The sequence below is a fragment of the Alosa pseudoharengus genome, unplaced genomic scaffold (genome assembly GCF_046254945.1).
Source record: "Alosa pseudoharengus isolate Yale_2024_CS ecotype anadromous, Long Island Sound unplaced genomic scaffold, YU_APseudo_1.1 YU_APseudo_1.1_scf_8, whole genome shotgun sequence".
NCBI classification, from domain to species: domain Eukaryota; kingdom Metazoa; phylum Chordata; class Actinopteri; order Clupeiformes; family Clupeidae; genus Alosa; species Alosa pseudoharengus.
The window spans coordinates 36,891,318-36,903,566 of NW_027468870.1; the positions used below are offsets into that span (position 1 = coordinate 36,891,318).

Below are 12,249 nucleotides of genomic sequence, written 5' to 3' on the forward strand. Positions count from 1 at the left end.
TAATATCATTAGTGGGCCTAAGTAGGCTACTATTCCTCTAACACGCGTGAAAAGGAACACATTTTGCTAAGACTAGTTAATCACTTTGGTCTATGACTGTCATTCTGGTAGAACGTTGATTCCCAAGGAGAGAGAAGTAGGAAAAACTACAGCGGATGGTGTTTGAGTTTTGTGCTCAAGACCCGCCCCCTTTACACCGGAAGTTTGGCTTTGTTGTTACGCTGGAGAAATGGCTGCCGCGAGTTCACTTCATTGAAGGAATTGGAATATTTTTGCTTGTTGCACGGAATGTACATCCAATGGGATTACGATCCACGGTGTAAGTACTTGATGGCGCCGGGCGTTTTTGTTCATATTTGGTTTTTGTGCATTTCCACCATTTTAACTTGCTAACCTGAAGACATTGCAGGGTAAGTGGCATACCAGTTAGCCTGTGAAACGGCCAATCTCTTGTTAACATAACTTCCAGAATGATCACACATTGATGACCAATGTTACGGCATCATCATAGCTACACGGTTTGACGTAGGGTTCCTTGTCACAGTTATTGATTATTCAACTTTCATCAGCACTTGTAATATATACTCACATCTTTGCAGTAACGTTACAGTGATGGCTGGGAACTTGCTTGCCATGTCTCGCTAGCTAGCAATACTGTCTTTGGCTAACCCTATTCGCTCCATAGTTGAAAGGTTACAGTTTGCCATCGATGTAGCCTATTGCAGTTGGAAGGCAACGATGAGATAAGTTAGTTGCAATGCAAATAAAGGCATAAAGACGAACTGTATCGCGTTTTAAAATATTGCTTGCTTGTCTTAGGGCTTGGATGGTAAATTTGCAGAGGTGACAGTGTCGGGGGAAAGGGCAGCAACGTCTCCTGTCACATAGCAACTGGTGTTGTACAACAATGGTAAGTGTCTCTTTGAATTTGGAATTTTTGATCTTGTACCTATTCTGGCATAAATGTAAGAAAGTCCTCCGTGACATTAGAGGAAAGTAGCTAATAGTTTTCTCTGAATCCACAGCATCAGTGTTTGGAATATGCATTGGATCGGGCCGAGGTAAATGTTGATGTTACTTGTGGAGATTACTAGATTTGTATGTGCATTGCATTCTAAAATCTATAGCATTGTTGCCTCTTTCTTCAGTACATCGTTGAAAGCGCTCGTCAGCGACCTGCAAAGAGGAGAGCCTCTTCTAGTGGGAGGAAATCATTATATCAGAAACTCTACGAGTTATACATTGAAGAATGTGAAAAAGAACCAGAGTTGAAGGTATAGTTGAATTGGCTGTACTTCCATCACCCTTTTGCACCTCAGTCAAGCAGTCCTCCAAATAAAGAGTTAACCCTAGTGGTTGCATAACTGTGGCCACACCTGCTTAAAATGCCCTACAAGCTCATGCTCAGTTGTGATTTTCTGTAGAAGCTGAGAAGAAATGTCAATCTGCTTGAGAAGTTGGTTGCACAGGAGTCCATATCATGCCTTGTGATTAACTTATACCCTGGGAATGATGGGTACTCGCTGATGCTGAGGGGAAAGAATGGATCTGGTAGGTTATGCTCTTGCTTAATCTGTTTCATCAGGATAGTCAGGACTTATTAAATACACTTCACTTGTAGACTCTATTCTTACAGTCAGGGTGTCTTAGTGTGCTATTGTAGTCCCTGTTACCTTACCTAGTGTCACAAACATATTTGTCTCCTTCACTGCCTTTAGATTCAGAGACTATTCGGCTACCATATGAAGAGGCAGAATTGTTGGAGTACCTCGACGCTGAGGAGCTGCCCCCTGTCCTAGTTGACCTTCTGGAAAAATCACAGGTGACTGTCATCTTTGCCCAGTCATAAAGGTTGTCAGTGTTTGTGCTGTCAGTGGGTTTTTAAATGTAATCACTAGTAATGTACTTCAAAAAAGAAGGAAGAACTGCACTGATGAAGGGACATTTTTTTCACTTTAGTATAGTTAAAAGTCCTAATGTACTTTCTATTTTAAATGATCAGTATAATTAAAGTACTAATGTATTGTAATGCAGTCATCATGTTGGTGAGTTGGTGTGTGTCAGCTGTATTAATGCAAATATTTCCCGGTGCCCTCTCTCTTGAACTATGTAAAGGTGAATATATTCCACTGTGGCTGCGTTATTGCTGAGGTCCGAGACTACAGGCAGTCTGGGAACACCAAGATTCCTTCCTGTCAAACCCATCACATTTTATTACGACCTACTATGCAGGTGATTATCCTCATTATCAGCTCAGAGGAGAAATTCAAACCAAGCCGTGTTTCAGAGCATCACCCTGCTCGAGGACCTAGCCTAAATGTACATTTGGGGTGTTGTGTGGCATCAAACATGTACTGATGCCTCACTTCAAAATCATTTCACCTCACACTTTCTCTTGAACTCCATCTCTGGTCTTTTCAGACCCTTATCTGTGATGTCCATTCGATGACGAGTGACCACCACAGATGGACCCAGGTGAGTCACGCCCTGGAAGGGTCACCCCAACCATTATATGAGTCCGATTTTGCAGGACAAAGGCTGTTGTTCCATGAGTTCTGTTATGTTAAATCTTAGTCTTCCAGTTGTACTTAGTATGGACTTTAAGGCGGGAATCACATTAGCCAGTGGCAAGCGGAAGCGGCAAACGTAACGCATCGCTCAGACCGTAATAAGTTTTATCACGTTCCTAAGCAACACAAATGGTTTGTCAATTAAATACGCTCGCGTTGCGCTTTGAAAGTTGAACCAAGTTCAACGCTCAGCTTGTTCAACGCTAACGTTACGCCAGCGTTGCCACCGTTCTGCTGCCGAACCATAGAGAACAATAGGAAACCTGCCGCTTGCCGCTGGCTAATGTGATCCCCGCCTAACTGACTAATTTTGCCACAGAACTCTTAGAGCCCTGGAGAAATTAGATAAACAAGCATTAGCTTTGAATGCCTGATATGTACATATCCAACAGACTGCTTCAATTTTTAGGTGTCCACTTTCAAAAAAAACTAAAAACAGTATTGGTTGTATATTAAATTGTATAGCAGTGCATTCCAACTGTAGTTTTCCTGCATGTTTGTTATTTTTGTCTCCCCTGTCAGGATGATAAGCTGCAGCTGGAGTCTCAGCTGATCTTGGCCACAGCAGAGCCTCTCTGCCTGGACCCCTCTATCTCTGTGACCTGCACAGCCAACCGCCTTCTCTACAACAAACAGAAGATGAACACGCGCTCCATGAAACGGTAACATGCCGTGTGCGAACACTGCTAATGTCTGTCTTCAGTTTAGTGTGTGTGGTCTAGAGCCGCCTGTGGTTTTGTAGTGTGGTCTGAGCTCTGACCCCACATTGGAAAAAATAGGGGTCATTTTTGTGTAAGAGGGGGGAATGTTTTGTAAGGATCTGAGACATTGTTTTGGTGTGTGTGTGTGTGTGTCTGTGTTTGTTTGAGACTTTTGTGTTCCTATTTATAAAGTCAGCTTGCATTGGAAAAGGATAATTTTATTGGAAGAATGATGCATGTTGCTGTGGGTATGGAACAAGCTGGTGCACTCTATGAATGTTGCGAGTAGAGACGCTGGTATAATGTTGATTTGCAGATGAGGTGGTGATTGTTGTAGCGGTGAGAAATAAGTGGCCAGGTCCTTGGCTTAGCTGTCTGGCTGTCTGCACAGACTGTGGTCTGTTTGTTTGTCAACAGTAATGCCAAGAGTTTCAAAGAGGATGAAAGAGGCATCTTGTTTTTCCTTGAGTGTTTTTCTGTCTTCATCAATCTAATTTACTCAAACAGTACTTCTCAGTTTAATTTTATTTATCTAAATCCCACATCTGGCAAATTATACAGAGCTGTGGTTGTTTAAAGTCCCTGTAAGCAAAACATAAAACTGTTTAATTCACAGTTTCAGTGAAATTACAGAAAAGGATGTCAATAACCACTCAGAAAAACACACCTATTCAGGCAGATGTCCACACAATGCATCTTGTGCCAGTCTACTCCAGAAAGCAGATTTTTCTCAATCCTTGTAGTTTTCTAACATATTCAAGGTGTTGTTTACAAACAAATCTTTTTGCCATTTATGCTATGTCCCATGTAGCTGGGTATTTTTTAAAATGCTAGCATTTCAAAATAATTCCGCTCACACTGATGCACAAAAACAGCAGGGAAAGGTTGTCAACAGTAATCAAACAAACAGATGGTGATGGTTGACTAAAAACTCCCCCGCCTGCTAAAACTGTAGACTGAAAACATTTCAAACAAAGGAAATCACATCACAATCCCAAAACTCTGTATTCCCTGTGCACACGCAAACGCTCTTTTTGAACATATCAATTTTGCCTGGAGTTTTTAGCGATAATTTTCAGTGACCCACAACAGAGTTTTTGTATGAACAAAAGGCCAAAACGCATTCAAAAATCTCTGCATTTAAAAATACCCGGCTACATATGGACATAGCCTAGAATATGATGGAGCATAACTCACTCACAGAGGTGGAGAACTCCTACCACATGTTTGCTCCAGCTATTCACTGTAATAATAAAACTCATGTTCCATTGTGTTGACAGGTGTTTCAAGAGGCACTCGCGCGCTGCGTTAAACCGGCAGCTGGAGATGGCCCACTTCCCCACGCCGCCTCAGCTCCGGCTCTTTGACTACCTGCAGAAGAGGAAGGAGAGGAAACCAGCACCCTCAATAGACCTCAAGATCTCCAAGGCTGGCAATGTGAGACCCCGACCTCCAGATATGTCTAGTATGCGTGCAAAATGTCTTGTAGTGAAGATGTTGCTTATTGACACAATTCTCTCTCTCTGCTCTTCCTCCTCTCCTTCCTCTCCTTCCTGTCATGTCATGTCATGGACAGAGCGTTGACATGTGGAAACAGAGTGCCTGCCAGCTCACCGTCCCGTCAGAAATCGACGTGGGTTTTTTTTTTCTCTCACTTGTAACACATAATTTCAAAGCAAGGCCAGTATTCTTTGTTCTCTCAGTTTGATCTGAGTTAACACAACTGTCCCTTTCCTTTGGTTGAAGGTGGAGAAGTATGCAGTGGTGGAGAAGTCAGTGAAAATAGAAGAATCACAGCCTATGGTTTGGCCAGCAAAGGTAAGCAATATTGTTTTGGCCTAAGCTTTAGGAATTCAGTGTTGAACTTTGTCCTTTCCCAATTTCTAGAGACAGGCTGTAGAATCCTAATGTCCATCCATCTATGGCTATACCATCTATGGCTGGAGGCCTGCTCATTCTCTCTGCCCTTGACGATTCACTCCCCGCTGTCGTTGTTGCTTTCATCTGTCCATTTCCAGGAGGTGAAAGATGACTACATTTTTGAGTGTGAGGTAAACGGTCAGACTCAGAAGACGAAGGTGACCATGTTCCAGTCGGTGGGAGATCCCCTGTTCTATGGGAAAATCTACAGCGCCAAAGACTCCAAAAGTGAGGAGGACGCTCCGGACCTTCACCTCATCCATCCACCGTAAGCAAGCCGCGCCTCTGCTGTGTATAGTACACATGGTCGTATAGTACATGTTGAAGTCTGTCGAAACTGATCGACTGACATTTTTTTTACGACAGCAATGTAAATTGATTAGTATACATTGACGCAGGTTTACAAACCATATACATAGCCACTTCTTAACACCGAGTACTCAGACACTTATTCAGCCATCTAAAGACATGTGATAAACTTGTGGTCAAATGCATCCATACCTCTGAAATGACCTTATATGTCTGTCTCTTCTTTTCTCTAAATGTGGGTCCAGGTTCCTAATAGGTTCAAAGATTGATGCTGACCGGTAGGTTTCAGTTATGTTCATACATCTTCATGTATTACTTTATAGGTTTGTGGTCTGTCCGTCTTTGCAGTCTTTGACGTGTGTGTGTGTGTGTGTGTGCGTGTGCGTGTGCGTGTGTGTGTGTGTGTGTGTTAGGTTTTTGAAGCAGTATAAGGAAGTGTATGAGAGGGACGTTAAGTGTCAGGTGAAGATGTCCCACAACTCGGGAAGCTCCGTGTCCCAGGTGCCGCTCTCTCCGAACCGTGAGGCAGAGGTGAGGAGCACTTATGCTAGCCACCGCAGTGGGAACAGCCCTAAAAGCTGTCTAAGCAACATTTGTTTCACCATTACAGATTGCCTGTAGTGGTACTGTAGACAGCACACCAACGTTTTGAATTAAACGTTAACAAAACTCTGGAGTGTCCCCCAATGTTGAGTCTTACACCTTAATGTCTGTATGCTGTTATCAGACTTAGCTGTGTATCTATGTCTCTCTCTCTCTCTCTTTCTCTCCCTCTTTCTTTGTGTGAAGACTGACACTTTCTCAGGACTTGTGCAGTCCTCAGTTCTGGGAAAGGGAGTTAGGCACCGACCACCTCCCATCAAACTGCCAGCCATTAGCACCTCAGGTAACCCTCCCCAATACCTCAGCAGGCTGTTTTACATTTAAATGTATTCATTTAGCAGATGCTTTTTTTCCCAAAGCGATTTACTTATGTCAATTATATTACAAGGACAGTGTTACATTGTCCCAGAGGCAACTCAGGGTTAAGTGCCTTGCTCAAGGGTACAACGGTGGAAGCTAGGAATCGAACGCACGGCTTTTCTGACTACTGCATGCTAGCCCAGTTCCTTAACCACTACGCTACCACCGCCCGGATTAATAGCTAACAGACCTGAAAACAATTGAATTGGCATCTCTGTGACAAAAGCAATCTCCTTCAGCATCTATGTGCCCTCACTCATCAATATATTTAGTAATTTACTGACCGAGACTGGCAGGCTCTTCTTTGAACAAATTGAGAACAAATGTTTCGTCCTTCCTGTAGGTAATCCATATAGCTCACAGACCTCTTCAGGTCATCTAAAGTGCCCAACTCCCCCGCCTGCTAAAAACCAGTCCCTGACCCGGAAGCACTCCATGGATCAGGTCGGCCTGCTGTCCCCGGCCGCCCTCTCCCCCATGGGCTCATCACAGAGTAAGTGCTCCCTGTGACGTCTACCTCTGGACAGTGTCCACATGCTGATAGTCTGAGACGCCACAATGTGGACTGTCTCAAAGGCACTGTCGACACATTCGTAATGAATTTATGTGTATGAATGCACATAGTTGAGGGATGCTTTTGGCCCCTTATCTTGCTGTGGTTTTATGTGTGCAGTCTTGTGCAGATGTGTTCATCATGGCTTATTTGTCTCCAGGGTCAGGGACTCCAAAGCCTTCGACGCCCACCCCCACGACCACGCCGTGCTCCACGCCGCACCCGACGGACGGCCAGAGTGCCACGCCGTCGGTGACGCCCACGCCGCAGGACGCAGCTGTGGTGGCGGCGGCGCAGCAGCAGCAGCAGCCGCCCACACTCCTCGCCCCGTTCGCCCAGCAGCAGATGGCGCTGAGCCAGGCCCTGCCCGTCATGACCATCCCCCTGCCCACATCCATCAGTACCGGCACCACTTCCTCCCAGGTCATGGCCAGCCCGACCGGGCTCAACTTCATCAACGTGGTCGGGTCCGTTTGGTAAGTGAGTGTAGTCAGTGGTATTGTGCACTTTGAGGAGGACACACAAATGAGCCCCACATTTGTGTCAAATGTGACTAAATTAAATGATGACCACATAAATGCTTATGTTGTGCAATGCTAGTCCAATATTGGCGCCTTGTGTTTTCAGCTCCTGACCTCAGCTCTCCTCTAGATTTTCTTTCTGTGTGAGCACTCAGGAACTCAAACAAACTAAAGAAATACAGTTAAATTGAACCGTACAGACACATTTGTCAGTTGTCAGGCTGTTTCATAAATGGAATTAGTTAAGTACTCAAGAGATTCTGATACGAATTTTAACTTATACGTAAGTTAAAATTCACTGAAATTGAACAGGCTTTCACCTTATTTCACATGTTCCTGTATGTGTGTCTTTCCTTTCTTTCTTTTCATGCGTGTGTGTCTGCTTGTCTGTCTTGTACACAGCAGTCCGCAGACGTTGATGGGAGGCTCCAACCCCATGCTGGGCTGCAGTCCTGGGATCAACCTGAGTGGAATACTGCCCTCTGGTGGCCTCATGTCAGGAGCTCTGCCCACCATGCAGTCCACAGCGCAGGCTGGTATGACACCTTCACTTCCCCTCACTAAATACTCTTAGCATAGTGGACATGTGTGAGCCAGTGTGGGGGGACAAAAAGAAAAAGAACTGAAACACACCCAAACGGAGGGGCTGGTTAGGGTAGTGTTGTGAAGCGTATTGAGAGTCGATGCACAGTACTTTCTCTTTTAAAGTATTTATTTTAGCTTAGAAGAGAAAGTGGTTAACATAGTTTAAAAGTGAAGGGAAGATGTGGCTACTCTTTATACAGTGTCTGTACCTGTGCAACATGGCATTGAGATTGGCAGGGAGATATTGTTTCTAGGGGTGTAACAATGCACCATTGTACCGCAATGGTAAAAAAGAATAACAATGTGAACCTTGGAATGTCACAAAGCACCATAGCATTTCACGGTCCAAAAATGTAAAATGGCTATTACAAAATATGTACCGGTAATTTACTGGGCAGCCGTGGCCCAATGGTTAGCACTCTGGACTTGTAACCGGAGGGTTGCCGGTTCGAGCCCCGACCAGTGGGCCGCGGCTGAAGTGCCTTTGAGCAAGGCACCTAACCCCTCATTGCTCCCCGAGCGCTGCCGTTGTAGCAGGCAGCTCACTGCGCCGGGATTAGTGTGTGCTTCACCTCACTGTGTGTTCACTGTGTGCTGTTTGTGTTTCACTAATTCACCGATTGGGTTAAATGCAGAGACCAAATTTCCCTCACGGGATCAAAAAAGACAGTATGTGAAGACATGATTTATTCTTATTTTTCCTTTCATTTTTAGGAAGGGTCTTTGATCAATTTTATTTGTCGTTTACTTTAACTTTGAGATCCTAGTTTTATTTCAGTTTGTGTTGAATAGGCTGCATAGTGAGTGTATCAAACTCCTGAATGTATGTATAGTCCTGAATCTCGTATTAAAACAAATCGTGAGTTGACTGTATTGTTCCACCCCTAATTGTTTCTACAGCCAAGAGCCAAGTTCTGGTCTAAGTGTTACTTTTTGTGTCAAACAGGGAACCCATTCAGTCTGAACAACACCCAAGGATTAAGACCTCTGAATCTGCTCCAGGTGAGACGTTGGCTCTTGTTCCCTAAGAAATACAGCATGTAGGATACCATTGTGAATGGAGAGTCCTGGGTTCCTCTGTTGCCATGAGAGGGTTATGCTGATGATATTGTCCTGTGCCTCAGATCCCTCAGATGATCTTCAACCCACTGCAACAGCCACAGCTCTCCCAGTTTTCCCCGCAGCAGCAGAATAGCCAGTCGACCACATCCAGCCCACAACAACAGGGGGAGTTGGTGAGTCAGGGGCTTTCTCAGATCAGGCCAAAAGTCCATAATACTTCAGAACCTTCTTACACATGGTACCAGTGTGATAATACCGTTTCTTAATTGCATGACATCTGCTTTGACAATACAAGAATCTAAACTTGTATTTAGTTCAGAGTTTTGATTTCATATATTCACAAAGCTGTGTCAACAAATTAAATGTTGTCTGTTGTCTGACCAGACTGATCAAACTGGTGCTGATCAGGGCCTTGGAGCCCAGCAAACAGCTGTCATCAACCTGACTGGAGTTGGAGGATTCATGTCTTCGCAGGCTGCTGGTATGGCCACAAACACACATATCATTGCACTTACACTATAGAATGTCATTCTTGTTACCAGCGCTGGAAAGCCCAAGTTCAGAAACTTGGCACTTTAGGCCATTTAGGTGACAGTCAGCTATTTTGGACATACAGCAAGGATGCTACCTAAATGAATGAAACATCATTTTTAAGTCACTTTTTGGGCTTGTTGAGCTCCCTAGATGTGCACAACATTTCAGTGTGGCAATTTCTATGGTAATTGTGAAAACTGTTCAGGTGGGGCAAAACATCAGTTATGCCATATCTGACAACAATGGCCTTTTAGTTCATCAGGATCATGTTAAGCATGGCAGTCTTCCGTAGTAATTTTCCATTATTTTTTCCAATAGTGGTTTGTTTTTGCCTATAATGTCTCAGGAAAAAGTGTCATTGCTGCTGTCAAACTTTTCTGTCTGTAGTAATGGTACAGTAAATCTATTGCTTCGGTGCTCAGGAAAAGAGTCGAAACACGGAAGGACTTTTCCTTTCTGAACTTAAAATTTCGCAGCTTTGTTTAGTTGCATCCACACACTCCATCTAACAGTACATATAGTAAACATTTAGCCCACAACTGTAGTGGAGTTGCCTTTTAAACATAATATATACTAACAGCCCAAAAATAGACTAATACATCTTAGTCTAACAGCTTAAGTAGGCTCATCAAAAATTAATCGGAAGATTCATTGTTTTTTTCAAACATATCTAAAAAAAATGTATCCTTTTTCTGCTACATTCTGTATTGAGTTTCTGTTGTTGACCCTGCCTCCCCCCCATACCCTACCCTCCCCATCCCTCTTCTCCTCCCCTCCCTATTGTTGGCCCATTACCACAACCCCGACCACCCCTTGCCCCCTCCCCCCACCGCGGGTGCCTGCCCATAGTGCTGTCGCAGCTGGGCTGCGGTCTGGAGAGGCCTGGGCCCAGCCTGCCGTCTCCAAGGCTCCAGCAACAGCAGCAACAGCAGCACCAGCCACAGATCCAAGTAATGCAGCAACTTTGACTGAGCTCACCTGTTAGACGTTCTCTTGTGTTTTGCCATGTGCTTTCCACCCTCCCTAGCTGCTGTGGCTGCTGCGATGAGGAGGGCTGCTGATATCATTAGAGGTGTTCTGATACGTGTCTTCATCCTTTCCCCACGCTCTTCACACTGTAAACCTGTAAACTCTGTACAATAGAAAGCTATGTCCTAATGGGATGGCTAGTTTCAATCTAGATATCATCGGCAGCCAATAAGTCACATGATATACATCGAAGTTATCTGTACTCTTTGTGTAGGTGTTAAAGCTAAATTGTGTATTGTAACACAAAAAACCCTTCCTTCCTGTAATGCACTCAGGCAGAGCTTGTGGCACTCACTACTGAAATGGCAGTTGCTCATGTGGCATGTTTCCTAAGGTTGCAAGGCATGTTTGCACAAAAGTTAAAAACTTAAAATAAGGATCTTATATTTTTTATACAAATAGGTCATATATCATGAATATCCCTCTGTTATATACTCCTGTTTTACCCACCACACATAAAGATAAACCAACACATAAGAACCCAGTCATTCCTTCTTCCTGCACTCTGTAAAACAAAGCCTGGCTAAGGAGCGTGATGAGTTGAAGTTGCTGACTTACTGCAGTTCCAGGCATGGCCACAGGGCTCTGTTAGTCTGTGGCTCACACAGAGGTCTGCACAAGGCCTGGTGGCAGATTTGTCTGTGCCACTGGTGCTGCTTGACTACACCCCTCTTGCGCACTTTCGGCCACTGCCTCAAGTGTGGTGTGTGTGTGTGTGTGTGTAGCCTGTTTTTCTTCCCCAACCATTCCTTCCTTCCTTCCCTCCCTCTCCATTTCCCCCAGCCTCAAAGCGCTCTCATCCATGCATCAACACTAACCTTTTTGTCTTGCTGCTCTCTCTCTCGTTATCACATCCCTTGAATAGATGGTTGCCTGTTGATAAGGTTTAGCTCGGTTGCATCTGTTAACCTTTTGTTTTGTCCTTTGCCTTTCAGTTGCAATTCTTGCAGCACCAAATGCAGCAGCAGCAGCAGCAGCAAATGGCTATGGCAGCGGGGGCGGGAGCGCAGGTGGGGCTGCCACAGCAACAGCAGCATTCCGCCAGCCAAGCAAGAAGTAAACGGAAGCGCAGCACACCCTAGACCCCCCCACACCCCAAACCTCCTCCAAATTCACAAAATCACGCCGCTGCAACTCCTCTCTTCTAAATAAAGACAAATGTGTCTGTGGAAATGTCCCCAGAGACCAACCTTTTATCATTTTTATAATCCACAGTCCTAGAAACAGGTGGCAAACTCATTATGTACATTTTCGACAAAAGCATTTTAAAAGGGTGAACCTATATTTAGAGAGGCTGTGCATTTTTTGTATGTAAATTATGATTGTAACTCTTAATACATTTTTAACAAAAGAACTTGATACACCAAATGGCATTTGTTTTGACATTAAACAAGGTCCAGGATGTAGTAGTTCTCGAGGTGTAGGTTTAGGTTATCAAAGGCAAACAAATGCCTAACACCAAACTGATGAAATGATCAAACAAACCAGGCAGACCGTAGTTG

At 44.3% G+C, this 12,249-nt stretch overlaps 1 protein-coding gene across 4 annotated transcripts; it reads left to right on the top strand.

Annotated features, from left to right (window-relative positions):
- Positions 1–215: 215 nt before the first annotated feature.
- Positions 216–11,930, top strand: supt20 (SPT20 homolog, SAGA complex component). Of its 4 annotated transcripts, none has more exons than XM_076273545.1 (24): positions 216–410; positions 820–910; positions 1,026–1,061; positions 1,149–1,274; positions 1,425–1,551; positions 1,719–1,822; positions 2,116–2,232; positions 2,422–2,475; positions 3,093–3,232; positions 4,552–4,708; positions 4,848–4,904; positions 5,018–5,089; positions 5,290–5,459; positions 5,746–5,778; positions 5,914–6,031; positions 6,290–6,386; positions 6,807–6,956; positions 7,177–7,492; positions 7,940–8,073; positions 9,069–9,124; positions 9,247–9,357; positions 9,569–9,665; positions 10,568–10,668; positions 11,683–11,930. In XM_076273545.1, exons 2-24 carry the CDS (start codon positions 908–910, stop codon positions 11,827–11,829), a joined length of 2,523 nt encoding a protein of 840 aa, XP_076129660.1. In that variant the 5' UTR covers positions 216–410; positions 820–907; the 3' UTR covers positions 11,830–11,930. The 4 variants fall into 4 exon arrangements, with proteins under 4 accessions (XP_076129660.1, XP_076129659.1, XP_076129661.1 ...); XM_076273544.1 differs by having other exon boundaries at positions 216–319; XM_076273546.1 differs by having other exon boundaries at positions 216–319; positions 7,943–8,073.
- The last annotated feature ends 319 nt before the right edge of the window (positions 11,931–12,249 follow it).